General features: G+C 41.8%; 2 protein-coding genes across 2 annotated transcripts; both read left to right on the forward strand.

The window, feature by feature from the left end:
• Nucleotides 1-5,515: 5,515 nt before the first annotated feature.
• H6S33_005748 (uncharacterized protein) lies at nucleotides 5,516-7,022 on the forward strand (the record flags this gene model as incomplete). The annotated part of the gene is made up of 7 exons (XM_044837128.1): nucleotides 5,516-5,584; nucleotides 5,641-5,942; nucleotides 6,011-6,067; nucleotides 6,129-6,390; nucleotides 6,576-6,724; nucleotides 6,783-6,914; nucleotides 6,977-7,022. The coding sequence occupies 7 exons, from the start codon at nucleotides 5,516-5,518 to the stop codon at nucleotides 7,020-7,022; spliced, it is 1,017 nt and encodes a 338-aa protein (XP_044699057.1).
• A 1,380-nt stretch (nucleotides 7,023-8,402) lies between these two features.
• Nucleotides 8,403-10,240, forward strand: H6S33_005749 (uncharacterized protein; the record flags this gene model as incomplete). The annotated part of the gene is made up of 5 exons (XM_044837129.1): nucleotides 8,403-8,568; nucleotides 8,622-8,958; nucleotides 9,127-9,759; nucleotides 9,823-10,028; nucleotides 10,089-10,240. 5 exons carry the CDS (start codon nucleotides 8,403-8,405, stop codon nucleotides 10,238-10,240), a joined length of 1,494 nt encoding a protein of 497 aa, XP_044699058.1.
• Nucleotides 10,241-12,088: the final 1,848 nt, after the last annotated feature.

Genomic DNA, 12,088 nt, shown 5'->3' on the forward strand with positions numbered 1-12,088 from the left:
AGCTCACATTAGCCTGTTCGGGGGCTTCCAAATTAACCCTCCCGCTGCAAATCGGAGATTTGAAGGGACAAAATAAGGGCGATATGCCTGAAATACCCCACAATAAAGTCTTATTTCTACCCAAGTCCGTGAGTGTTATGCATACTAAGCATACCAGGGTAGATCGAGGCACTATAATCCTAGAATATTGAATTTAACCTCACATTTATCCGTATCTAGCATCTTCGCAAAGTCTCCGACTAGACAGAGGTTAAAAGATTACTTAGGCAAGGTTGCCGATAGACTGAGCGCCGAAAGCTTCGCAACCTCGGATTATAAGTCTGCATTTCCACGGAGATTCCGGGAGTGGTTCCAGGCCATTGATAATTATCAACGTCGTTTAAGGCCACCAAAAGCATCCTCTTCAATTAATCTAAGGTGTTTCTATGTACTTACAGTCTAAGGAAAGTACCTATCACAGAGACCCAGCTCGTATCCTTAAGGCCTTGTTATGTACATACGTTGAGATAAAAGCTGCGACGGACCTTGAGGATGGTATGCTGTTAATTAAGTTAACTCATACCATATCATGCTATTCTACTCTAGTACGTACCCTAACAATGAAACTCGACAAGGATAGACTTTATGCGGTCTAATTATGATTGACCCCAGCCATGCTAATCCAGATCTTGGGAAATTCCACACGTTTCCTAATCCTTCGTACCTTACGTATAAGTACTCGCATTTGCATCAACTGCATTACGGCTGATTAGTCTTTTATTCTAGATTACTCGACGGGTAAGCCTGCATTCAGAATCTTGGGTCGGGGATAATAAAACTTTATCCAGTAACCAACATCCGTTGATACTATCTTTTGCGGGGAATTCATTTGCAGGGAATTACTTACTCGTTCAAATACAAATACGGCCACCTGATTGGCGGACATAGATCCACATAGATATTTTCTTAGGTATCCCTCATTACTATACTTAATTAGGATTTTAGACCCAATGGTAACACATTCTTCTAAACCCCAACACTTATGAAAACCATCGGGAGGGGGAACATGTATTTGGCAGTATTCAGACCAATCGCGGACGTAAATCCGCAGAATAGCAGATACCAACTAGACCAATCACCGCTAGCTAGCTCCAATCATCAAACAAATTCTTGGATCGGATAAACGTTACTGATTGGGAACCAGGTGATCAAGTGCATATGTCGTCTTCAGGCAGTTCCCAAAAAACTACCTTCTTATTCCGGTATAACACTTAGTTTTAAGATCTATAATCATTCAGTCATGGACCGTACGCGTTGATCATCAATGGTTAATGTGACTATGGTGTTGTAGTAATTATGTGACTTTATGTCTTTGTTTCCAAATTCACATACACGTACATCTCTGCATGCAGGAACCTGTCTGCGTCAAGTGCAAGCCTGAACTAAAGGGGAACTAAGTTAGAAAATAATTTTGTAATAAGATCTTCGATTCAATTTCAGGCTGAATATGCACCCGAGGTTTATGTTGCACAGAATATCACTCGGTATACTACTGTTAAGGATATGACTTGTTTTTGTTGTTAATTCATTTCTAAACAGTATAAGCTTCCTCATTATCATCACGAAGCATTTCTATTGGTTAAAATATATAGTCTAGCTGCATACTATAGATAGGAGCACATATATATGTACGGACAAAGAACTGCTCCCGTATATCGGACCCGGGAATGCCGGGAAGGGAGCTGACATCGAAAAGGCAAATACTGGCAGGCAGAATTAATTGCAGATATATAGTCTTATATATCAACCTTGAACTACCAGATATCCTTTTGAACTCGTGCCAACAAGAAGGGGTCGGTGTGCCGCGCAGCGGCACCCGATCCCGATATGAGCCCTTTATTGAGAATGAAGAACTGATATAATTACAGGATTACTCATGTCACATACAGAGATCTCAACTAAGTGCAATGGATAGTACAGTGCTTATACGATCAGACTGGACCCGATTCTATTATTCACCTCGGAATAGACTATGGACTGGAAATCAATGAATTATCAATCAACCTTGGACTGGACGTACTACATGTCCGAAAGACCTATGCCAGATGATAAGGCAAACTTACTTTCGAATCCCCCACCCAGTCGCTCTTGGAAAGTACTCGGACTAATCTATCCATAGATGGCAACGTTGACAACTTCTATTTGTCCACTACATGTATATGTAAGCTTGCGGCCGGAGGCCGCATTCCACTTACATTGTATAAGGATATGACTTGGTTCATGATTGATTGATGGATTCGTTACGTACACCGCGAAGAAAATATAAGGGTGTCACACAGCACATGTAAACTCCCTCTGCATGTATAATTGCACAATTCTGTCCTAATAGGAAGTACTAATTACCACTAGCAAAAGATTGAGATATAAAAATCCTATCCAACAAGGCCTTTTTCCAGCTGAGGTTCGGGGCAATGCGCTAGATAAGAGGTAACGAATGGATACACTACAGACAGGTTTAAGGGTGGTATGATCTGTACTCTACTTGACGGTATATGGTTTGATCGCAGTAATATAGCCAGAGACGTAACTTCTGTGGCACAACAAGGTTCTAAGTACATTTAGTGAGGTGAAATGTATCATGTACATGCATGTATTTTCTCGCGCCCAGATTGTGTTGATTGTCTGCAACACATGAGGGAGGAGTATAGTCCCGTTCCTAGACCTATTCGGTATTCTTTAGTGATGGTCGTGGTGGTGGTTGGGTAGTTTAGACTATCTGCAAATTTCTAACTAACCACACCAAATAGGGGATTGGCACCAGAATATGAGGGATATACGCATAGGACGGAGGCCTGGGAACGGGACTACATCCATGTAGCATACGTACGCTTTTCCGTACCACAGCTCTACATTTAGCAAGTTTAAACCTCTCACCAATGCGCTTCAGTTCTTTCATCATTAGCAACATCCAATTGTCCTTTAACTACATGTAATTTGGTATTATTCTCAAGGTCTTTGACCACATTGAAAGAGAGGGGCGGTGTTCATCAGAGAAGAAAAGTCTAGAGTATGTTCGCTTTGATCTTCAGAACGTAGATCAACCCATTAGCATTTGTCATGTTGCAAATGGAAGAGATAATAATTGTTATCTCACCTTCGGTCCCCAAGAGTTTTAGACAGATATGTATTTATCACTACATGTAATCACACCTAAGATACCGAGCGATGTATGCAAAGATGTGTATATATTGATGATGTATGTTCATACATTATGTAACTACATGTACTGTGTCAAGGCAACGAGTTTGGTTGTTATACGTGTTTATTTGCAATGTCTTTGTTTACTATAAAAGAAGCTTGTTCCTTTTATAATAGAGAGCTTTAGCTGCGCGAGTTGAACAGAAAGTCGAGCACTTGGACAGAAAGTCCTGTATGTACCTCTTATTGGCTGAACTCTGGCAAGTCTTTGCCTAAAACGGCTAGAATTTCTGTTCAACCTCTCCGGCTTTCTGTTCAACTGACGCAGCTAAAACTCTCTAATACGATTCGCTTAATATAATTCAGTCTCATAAATCTGCGCTCTGAATAACGGATAGGCGTGATGCCAAGACTACTAGTATTACATATATGTAGTAATAAAACGTGACGTGACCGTAATACTTCAAAGCTCGGTATAGCGGTACGCGCCGGACCGAGTTCTGGTACCGTTTAATATATGTAGTGAACTTACCGGTTCAGAGAGAGAATATAAATGATTTTTTAAAAATAAAGATAATCGTAACGGTTCCTCGAAGAAAGAAAAGGGTACTGTATTGACTACAGCCACTATCAATACCAAAAGACGGGTGGGGGTTAGTACGGTGGTACTACGCCCATCCCATAAAATCGGGTAGCACTCCGGTTGTCGAGCGAGTAAAGCCGCCTTTCAGCAAATGCTCTATCGATGCCGTATCAATACTGCATTATATAATCTATGTATTCCCTGGATTGCGCAGTGTGGGTGATATATTTATACTGCCCCAGTACTTCCGCATTTCCAAAAATCCGGCATTCTTGTGGTATTGAGGGAAAGGCCATTCCCCTAAATATCATATTTTTGTGAAGAAGCATTTCGGAACCAAAGATCACCAGTTATTGTTTCATCCACCGATCCATCAATTCTCATCCTCCTAGTATGGGCTTTAAACAATTGGGATATACTTTTGAAAAATAAATTTTTTGTTTCTAGGCACACATATGCCCGTGATTATAATTAAGAAAATGATGATGAAATAGGAATTACATGCGCTATTCAGTCATGATAAGCTCGTGATGGTGGTGATGATAAAGTACATAAGGTGCGGTCTAGTCTCGTACCATGGGACGCGGCCGAGTTTCGACTTACTCACGTGACGCTATTTAACAGGTTTTTGCGTTGCTCATAGGTCATGTGATTAAGTCGAAACTCGGCCGCGCGAGTACAGTTTCCGGTAGAATTATTGCGAAAGTGGGTTCCCCGTGACCCGATAGTCCTATTGGCCCTTAAAAGATTTTTGCTACGAGCACAGACCAACAAAATCCACTCTTTTAGCTCTGACTTTCGCCGGAAACTGTACAGATTCTGGTAGAATTAATGCGAAAGTGGGTTTTCCGTGACCAGATAGTCCCATTGGCCCTTAAAGGAATTTTTGCAGTGAGCACGGACCAAGAAACCCACTCTTTTAGTTCTGACTTTCGCAATAATTCTACCGGATACTGTATAAGGGTATCACACCAAAATGCTTCCTAGCCAATCTACCAGCTGCAGTCCAGCTCACCAAAAATAAGAGGGACCGAAGCCCTCTACCTTAATAGAGAGATTACCTTTATAAGGAGTACCGCTATAGCGAGCTTTGACTGTACATGTAGGTATTATTGATTCGAATGTTCTAGGGATCCGGAAAGCTAGAAGCGAGCCAAAACAAAGTCCATAAATTAAATTATCATTCACTTACTACTCTAGTATTGCCCAAGAATATAATCAGTATGTAGAGTACTTATGTACCTACAATATTGTTTGTCGATCCTCTCGATCGGGGTTCATGTAAAGCCGAGACCGCAATCTCTAACACACTCACTTCACTTCTTGCGTGCACGTGTTCAACTGAATCTTTGAGCGATGTGAACATGCTGCTGAGCATGAGTGACTAGATATGATTTAGTCGTCGCCTCCCCAAGCAAACACCTAGAGCCGTTACACCAGCGGTCGCCAAGAGCACCGTCTGCCAAAGCTTAAAGCCTTACCACAGTCAGACACTCGGTATCAACAACGTGGGTTTAGGTTAAGCTTAACTCCGAAAATTCAGGGAATCGGTTGGATTCGGTCCGTCCCATCAAAGCTTTGTAATTCCCGATATCTCCAAATGTCGTCACAATGGCGAACTACTCTATTCGATCTTAGGAATGGTATAAATTCGACGTCTTCCTTCCGGTATTTACATTCAATCGCAATCATCACAAGATAAAATATCCCAAACAACATCAAAGACTCTTTACAGGCCTCAAAAAACATACTACAATGGCAATTCCAACTAGACGAATGGGTAAGAATGGCCCTCAGGTGCCCGCTATCGGATTCGGCACAATGGTAATGATCGCACCTCCACCTTTGATTAATTTAGATCTTTTACTGACATTATAAAGGGCCTCAGCGCTTTCTACGGTGCCGTGAAGTCTGATGAAGAGCGTTTCGAGGTTTTGGACCACGCTCTTAAGATTGGTGCAACAAACTGGGATACTGCCGATGTATACCGTGACTCCGAAGAATTGCTTGGAAAGTGGTTCAAGCGCACCGGAAAAAGAGATGAGATCTTTTTGGCAACAAAGTTCGGGTTTTCTGGCGGTATTGAAGGTGTTCGAGGCGACCCGGAGTTTGTTAAGGAACGTTGCGAAAGTTCTTTGAAGAGGCTTGGTGTCGAGACAATTGACCTTCTCTACGTCCATCGGTCAGTAATGACTTTCGAATCGCATTCCATATTTTGTAGCAGTATTGGTTAATTTATGGTGCCTACAGTGTGGATCCAAAAGTTCCCATTGAAGTGACAGTTGGAGCAATGGCCGAGCTTGTTAAGTATGCATACCACCACCAACCCCCTATAATGCGAGTATATATGCTCATGTCCTTGTTATAGAGAAGGGAAAGTGAAACAGATTGGTATTTCTGAATGCAGTGCCGATACGCTGCGCCGAGCTTATGCTGTCCATCCAATTGCTGCGGTCCAGGTTGAATATTCGCCTTTTTTCCTTGACGCACAGAGCGAAGAAGTTGGTCTTTTGCAGGCCTGCCGCGAGTTGGGCGTCACTGTGGTTGCCTATAGCCCTCTGGGGCGGGGAATTTTGACCGGTGCTTATAGAAGCTTTGATGACCTTGATGATGATGATTTCAGAAAACAGGTGAGAACTCTTCAAAACGAATGCTATAACCCCCTTATCCCTATATATTTTTACTTTATTTTCTTAAGCCACAATTCCAATGTCTTCATAGCCATTATGGGGTTAATCTCGTACGATTGTTTCTTTACCCATGCTTCACTCAGGATTCTACGCTGTGGTTTTACCTGCTAATATATCGATTGTAGATTCCTCGTTTCTCTCCAGAGAACTTTCCAAAGATTTTAGAACTCGTTGATATAATAACCGAAGTCGGAAAGAAAAAGGGAATCACCGCAGGGCAGACAACACTTGCCTGGTTACTTGCGCAGGGTGATGATATTATTCCTATTCCTGGGTACGCATAGATATATTCTTTATATCCCATAGGAAAAATCGCTGACAATTAGTACTAGAACAACAAAAACAAAATATCTTGAGGAGAACATGGCGGCTGTTCATGTAACTCTGACCCCAGAAGAGATCGAAGAGATTCGTGATGCAAGTAGGATCGTAGACAATCTTCCCGGCGGAAGATATCCGGCTGGGTACGTAGCATGAGTCTTATCTCTTCTCAAACTTGACCAACCCTCACTAACGCACGGGAAAGGATGAGCCAACAATTGTTTGCCGATACCCCGGCATTGTCGAAGTAATACTGAGGATACAGTGCACCTTTGATATGGATATGATAATTTCTTTTGTGAAGCATGTTTCCGATGCTACGGACAACTTTCCGCGCAAGGGTGAAGTTTTAAATTTGCCGTTTAAATTTAGGGCTAGTTGTGAAATATAGAATGGATGAGCCTGCTACTGAGGTTCCCGCTTATGCACAATGCTAGATTGATCGAGATAATGCGTTTACGCTACCAAGGAATCTTTGAGGGCGTTTCCGTCAGTGTGCCTACAAAACCCCGCACCCCGATAAACAGCATCTGATCTTTGAAGCTCCTGGCTTTACTTCAAGTGGCTGTCTTATCAAGCTACATGTAGGTAGAGTAGGTGGTGAACCACAAGCATGCGCACAAGAATTGCTTTTTTCTATCTGGACCTCATGTTTTCATTTTGGTAAGATTTCGCAAGACAGCTCGCGTGATATGTATGGTTTGAACAACAATTTCTCGTTTATGAACTCGCTCCATACTCCCAGTATTCCATGGCCCCATGATCATCGCACCGTCATATATGTATATGTAGGTATGCCCATACAGTCGTTCGCTGATATAACGAATGCCAAAAAAGCCCCAAATTTGCTATAACGAACGGGTTTCGGTGATCCGAATCTAAATTTCACATAGAAACTTGCCTGCTATACCGAATAATCTACTGTATCGAACGGAAAACTTTGGAATATGCACGTTCGTTATATCGGCGGACGACTGTACACACCTTTTGAATAGTGCATCACACCTAGAGGATTTCGCGGTGGTCACATTGCATTTGGTGCAGAAGAGTCCAAGATATTTCAGTTATGCACCAAAAGTGAGTACTGTCTTATACTTGAGTTAAGTATGTACATACGAGAATTGCAATCGCACATGTAGTTAGCGAGAGTTGTGTACTTTCACATGTTATAGATACTGCACATGTACTTATCGTAATGCGTAGTAGAGTAGGTGTTATCGAAACTTTATGTCGAGAATTGATTAAGAGGCGCTGCGAAGTAGCGCTTTATAGCCTTGGCCCCAACCCATCTTCTGGCCGAGAAGAGGAAAGTGTGTTAAGTTTTCGTCTCAACAATTGACCCCTGGCCCCATTACCTAGTCTGCTCCCGCTTCAACACATGTTACCCCGTTTGGTACCGCGGACTAGTGGGGAAGGAAAAGTTGATAAGTTGAACCCTTTCCCGCGTACAAGCTGCAAGCCAACTACAGAGCAGTCAACAAATCGTCACTTGCTTCTTCGACGCGACCTCAACACGGAGTGCTTAGTAACCCTGCCTTTGCAGGAGTTAACGTTAACATTAGAAAAGACAAATTTCTAAGGTTTCATCTGATCAAAGTTTTTTGTTAGATCTTATCTCAAGAATCGGAATCATGAACGTTCCTCCTTACCAGGGAGATGATATCCCTAGAAATGAAATCAAATCCGTTGATGCGAGTCGGGATGAACTATCAGTGGACTCAGATGCTGCAAGGTTGGCAGAGATGGGATATACCCAAGAGATGGAGCGAGGTTTCAGCAAATGGACACTGCTCGGAGGTGAACCTTCTGTTCCCCCTTTCCCTAAACTACTCTAACGACCATTATGACAGTGAGCTTTGCACTTACAAACTCATGGTTTGGAATTTCTGCTTCTCTGGTTACTGGAATCTCGTCCGGTGGTCCTATTGTTACAGTATATGGTATTGTTATCATTGCGATTATCAACGGCTGTGTTGCAATTTCATTGTCGGAGTTGGTCAGCGCTATGCCAAATTCCGGCGGTCAGTACTTCTGGGCTAGTGAGCTGTCTCCCAAAAAGTACGCAAATTTCCTTGCCTACACAACTGGAGCTATTGGATATGCCGGAAGTCTATTTACCTGTGCAAGTGTTGCACTTGCAATTGGAAGTGCTTTAATGGGAATGATCCAGTTGAACCATCCAAATCTGTATGTGGGTCCCATCTTTAAAATATTTTATATAACTCTAATGCAGTTTCTTTTCTTTTTTTTTTTTAGAGTGATCGAGAGATGGATGGTATTCGTTGCCTACCAGATTTTCAATCTTTTCGCTTGGATTTTTAACTGCTGGGGGAAAATGCTTCCTAAAGTTGGCAGCTTCTTCCTATACGTTTCTCTTGTGTCCATGATCACCATCACCATCACAGTGCTTGCAACATCTTCCCCGAAACAAAATGCCAGATTCGTATTTGCAAACTTTGTCAACAATACTGGATGGGAATCAAACGCGATCGCCTTCATTGTAGGATTGATCAATCCCAACTGGTCTTTTGCATGTCTGGATTCGGCGACTCACTTGGCGGAAGAAGTTCCCAGGCCCGAACGTAATATCCCTTTCGCTATCATGGGTACAGTTGCGATCGGTTTCTTTACCGCCTTTATTTACTCCATTTCTATGTTTTTTTCTATGAACAACCTAGATGAGCTTGTTTTTTCGAGCACCCTCGTCCCAATTCTAGAGCTATACTACCAAGCGACGGGCTCCAAGGCCGGGGCAACATTTTTGGAATTTATGATCTGCTTCACTGGATTGGGATGTCAGATTGCTTGCCATACCTGGCAGGCTAGGCTATGCTGGTCGTTCGCTCGCGACAGAGGGTTGCCAGGCTCTCATTTGTGGTCCCAGGTGCACCCAAAGATGGGTATCCCGTTCTATGCCCACAGTATGAGCTGCTTCGTCGTAGCTTTGTTGGGTCTTCTATATATTGGATCAACAACTGCATTTAACAGGTAATCCCGAGACTGAAAAACTTGCACCGCCACAAATTACTAACGAAAAATCCTCTTAAACAGTATGGTTACCGCTTGCATCGTCCTTTTGTACATTTCTTATGCCGTTCCCATCATCCTCCTTCTCATTAAGGGTCGTAACAACATCAAGCACGGTCCTTTCTGGCTCGGTGGATTTGGCCTCGCGGCCAATATCGTCACTCTTGTATGGACATTATTTACACTGATTATGTACTCGTTTCCATACGGAAAACCTGTTACGGCTGGGTGTAAGTTAACTATCACCCTAGTACGACAAGCTCCATTGAGAATACTAACATTACCTGCAGCTATGAACTATGTCTCCGCTGTTTACGCGGTTGTTTTTGTCTTAGTGATGGGGTATTGGTTTCTTCGTGGTCACCGCACATTCAGGTCGAAGGACGAGCGGGTTGTGGAGGCCGAGCACCTCACACATCACATCCCACAGACCAGCAACTAAAATATGGCACGGCATTTCTTTCTTTCCTGACAGCTTAATATTCCTTTCAACATTAAATATTTGTCCGGGCTTTGGGGTTAGGTGTGTTTTTATGCAGTTCTATGGGTTTATTGTTTTATGAGTACGTAGGTATGGCGGCGCGCACCTGCGGTAAAAGTTGGTAATGGCTATGAGGTTCGATTAAGAAAGGCCATGTATTTAGTGGTCTGCTGTATGTAATATGCCCCGGGAATTCAACCTCCCTCTATCAAAAGAAATTTAATAAGCTTTCAAACATTTTCACTTGACATAACGCGCTCAAAGGTTTCTCTTGGCCTTAATCTTTTAATCAGATCTTAGGTATCTTGGTTCGCTTTTTCTTTTTCTTTTTCTTTTTTTTTTCTTTTTTTTTTAATTCTGTCATGTGGATCATATGATGATCAACAGCCCACAAGTCACTGTCAGGCTCATAAATGTGTGGCAGGTCGTTAGTTTACTCATAGGCCATCTTGTCTGGGGTACATGTAATTATAAAGTTTGGGCCAATACCTGGCCGATCACAGAGCCATGACCTCAACTACATGTAGCTAGTAATATTTAGGGCCTGCGCGTTTGATAAGATGAGATGAGATGTAGAATATGGCGCCATAGATATTAATGCATGCAAGTAGCAAGTCCTAGTCCTCGATTCCTTGGGTTCCTGGTAGTGTGGGGGCCGAGATATGGATATTCAACTCCAGAAATTGAATATTACTAAAGCACTTCAAATCATATATGTCCGGTCCAAATCCTAAATTATAAAGCACAAAGCTCGGGCTCACTCGGTATATCCACTCTAAATAATCAAACTTTTTGATAAGGGTTTCCGTACTTTAATTATATCTCTCTCACCTGATATGCAATGGTTTCAAGCATTCTCTACATACACGTATCCATATATATATTGGTGTTTATAAGTTTACATCATGCGGTACATACAATTAAGTATGTACATGCACTTAGTTCCTCTGTGTTATATGGTCATTCGAGCCTACATTAACGCCCGATTTGGGGAAAAAATAAGCCTCCAGTAACGATTTACTGACAAATAAGCGTTAAATAAGGCCTTATTGTTAAACAATGGTGGTATTAGCCTTAATTTGGGATAAGGCTCTTTCATGGGTAAGAGTTTTCAAAAATAAGGCATATATACGGCATATTTTTAAAGTATTAGATTGAGATAATTATTATCAAATGGCTTAAGTCTTTATAGCAGATACACCTTATCCATCAAATAAGGCCTTTTTTAAGGCTTTTCGGCGAATAAGGTTTATATAAGGCTTAAAAATTCGCATTATATTGGCCATATATTACTTCCAGCACCGGAATTTCAGTTCCCCTATGGCTCAGTGGGTAGCATGAGGTAGATGCTACCTGCAAGACTCTGGGTTCAACCCCCCGCTTTTTTCTTTTTGTTTTTATTTGAAAATAATCCTTAAAAATCAACATAAGCCTTATAATCCTTATAATCCTTAATAAGCCTTAAAATCCGAAAAAGCCTTCAAATCCGAAATAATCCTTATTTGAGATAATGCTTATTGGTTTGAGTTTATTACTGGAGACGTAAAAACGGAATAAGCAATAAACTGCCAAAAGCGGTTAAATAAGCGTTACCTGAGCCTTATATAACGCCCATTTTTTTTTACCAAATCGGGCGTTAAAGTAATTAATAAGATGTACGCGTATATATATCGTAGCGTAGTAATTAGTATAAACCTCTCGATATACTTAGTAGGTTCTATATTTTCAATTACAATGAATTGTACTCATATTCATAGTGCAAATTGCAAAGCGAGCTATCCCTTCCTCTGTTCCACAGTCCTCCAGAGT

The sequence above is a fragment of the Morchella sextelata genome, assembly GCF_020137385.1.
Source record: "Morchella sextelata strain SCLS chromosome Unknown scls_2, whole genome shotgun sequence".
In the NCBI taxonomy this organism is placed as follows: Eukaryota; Fungi; Ascomycota; class Pezizomycetes; order Pezizales; family Morchellaceae; genus Morchella; species Morchella sextelata.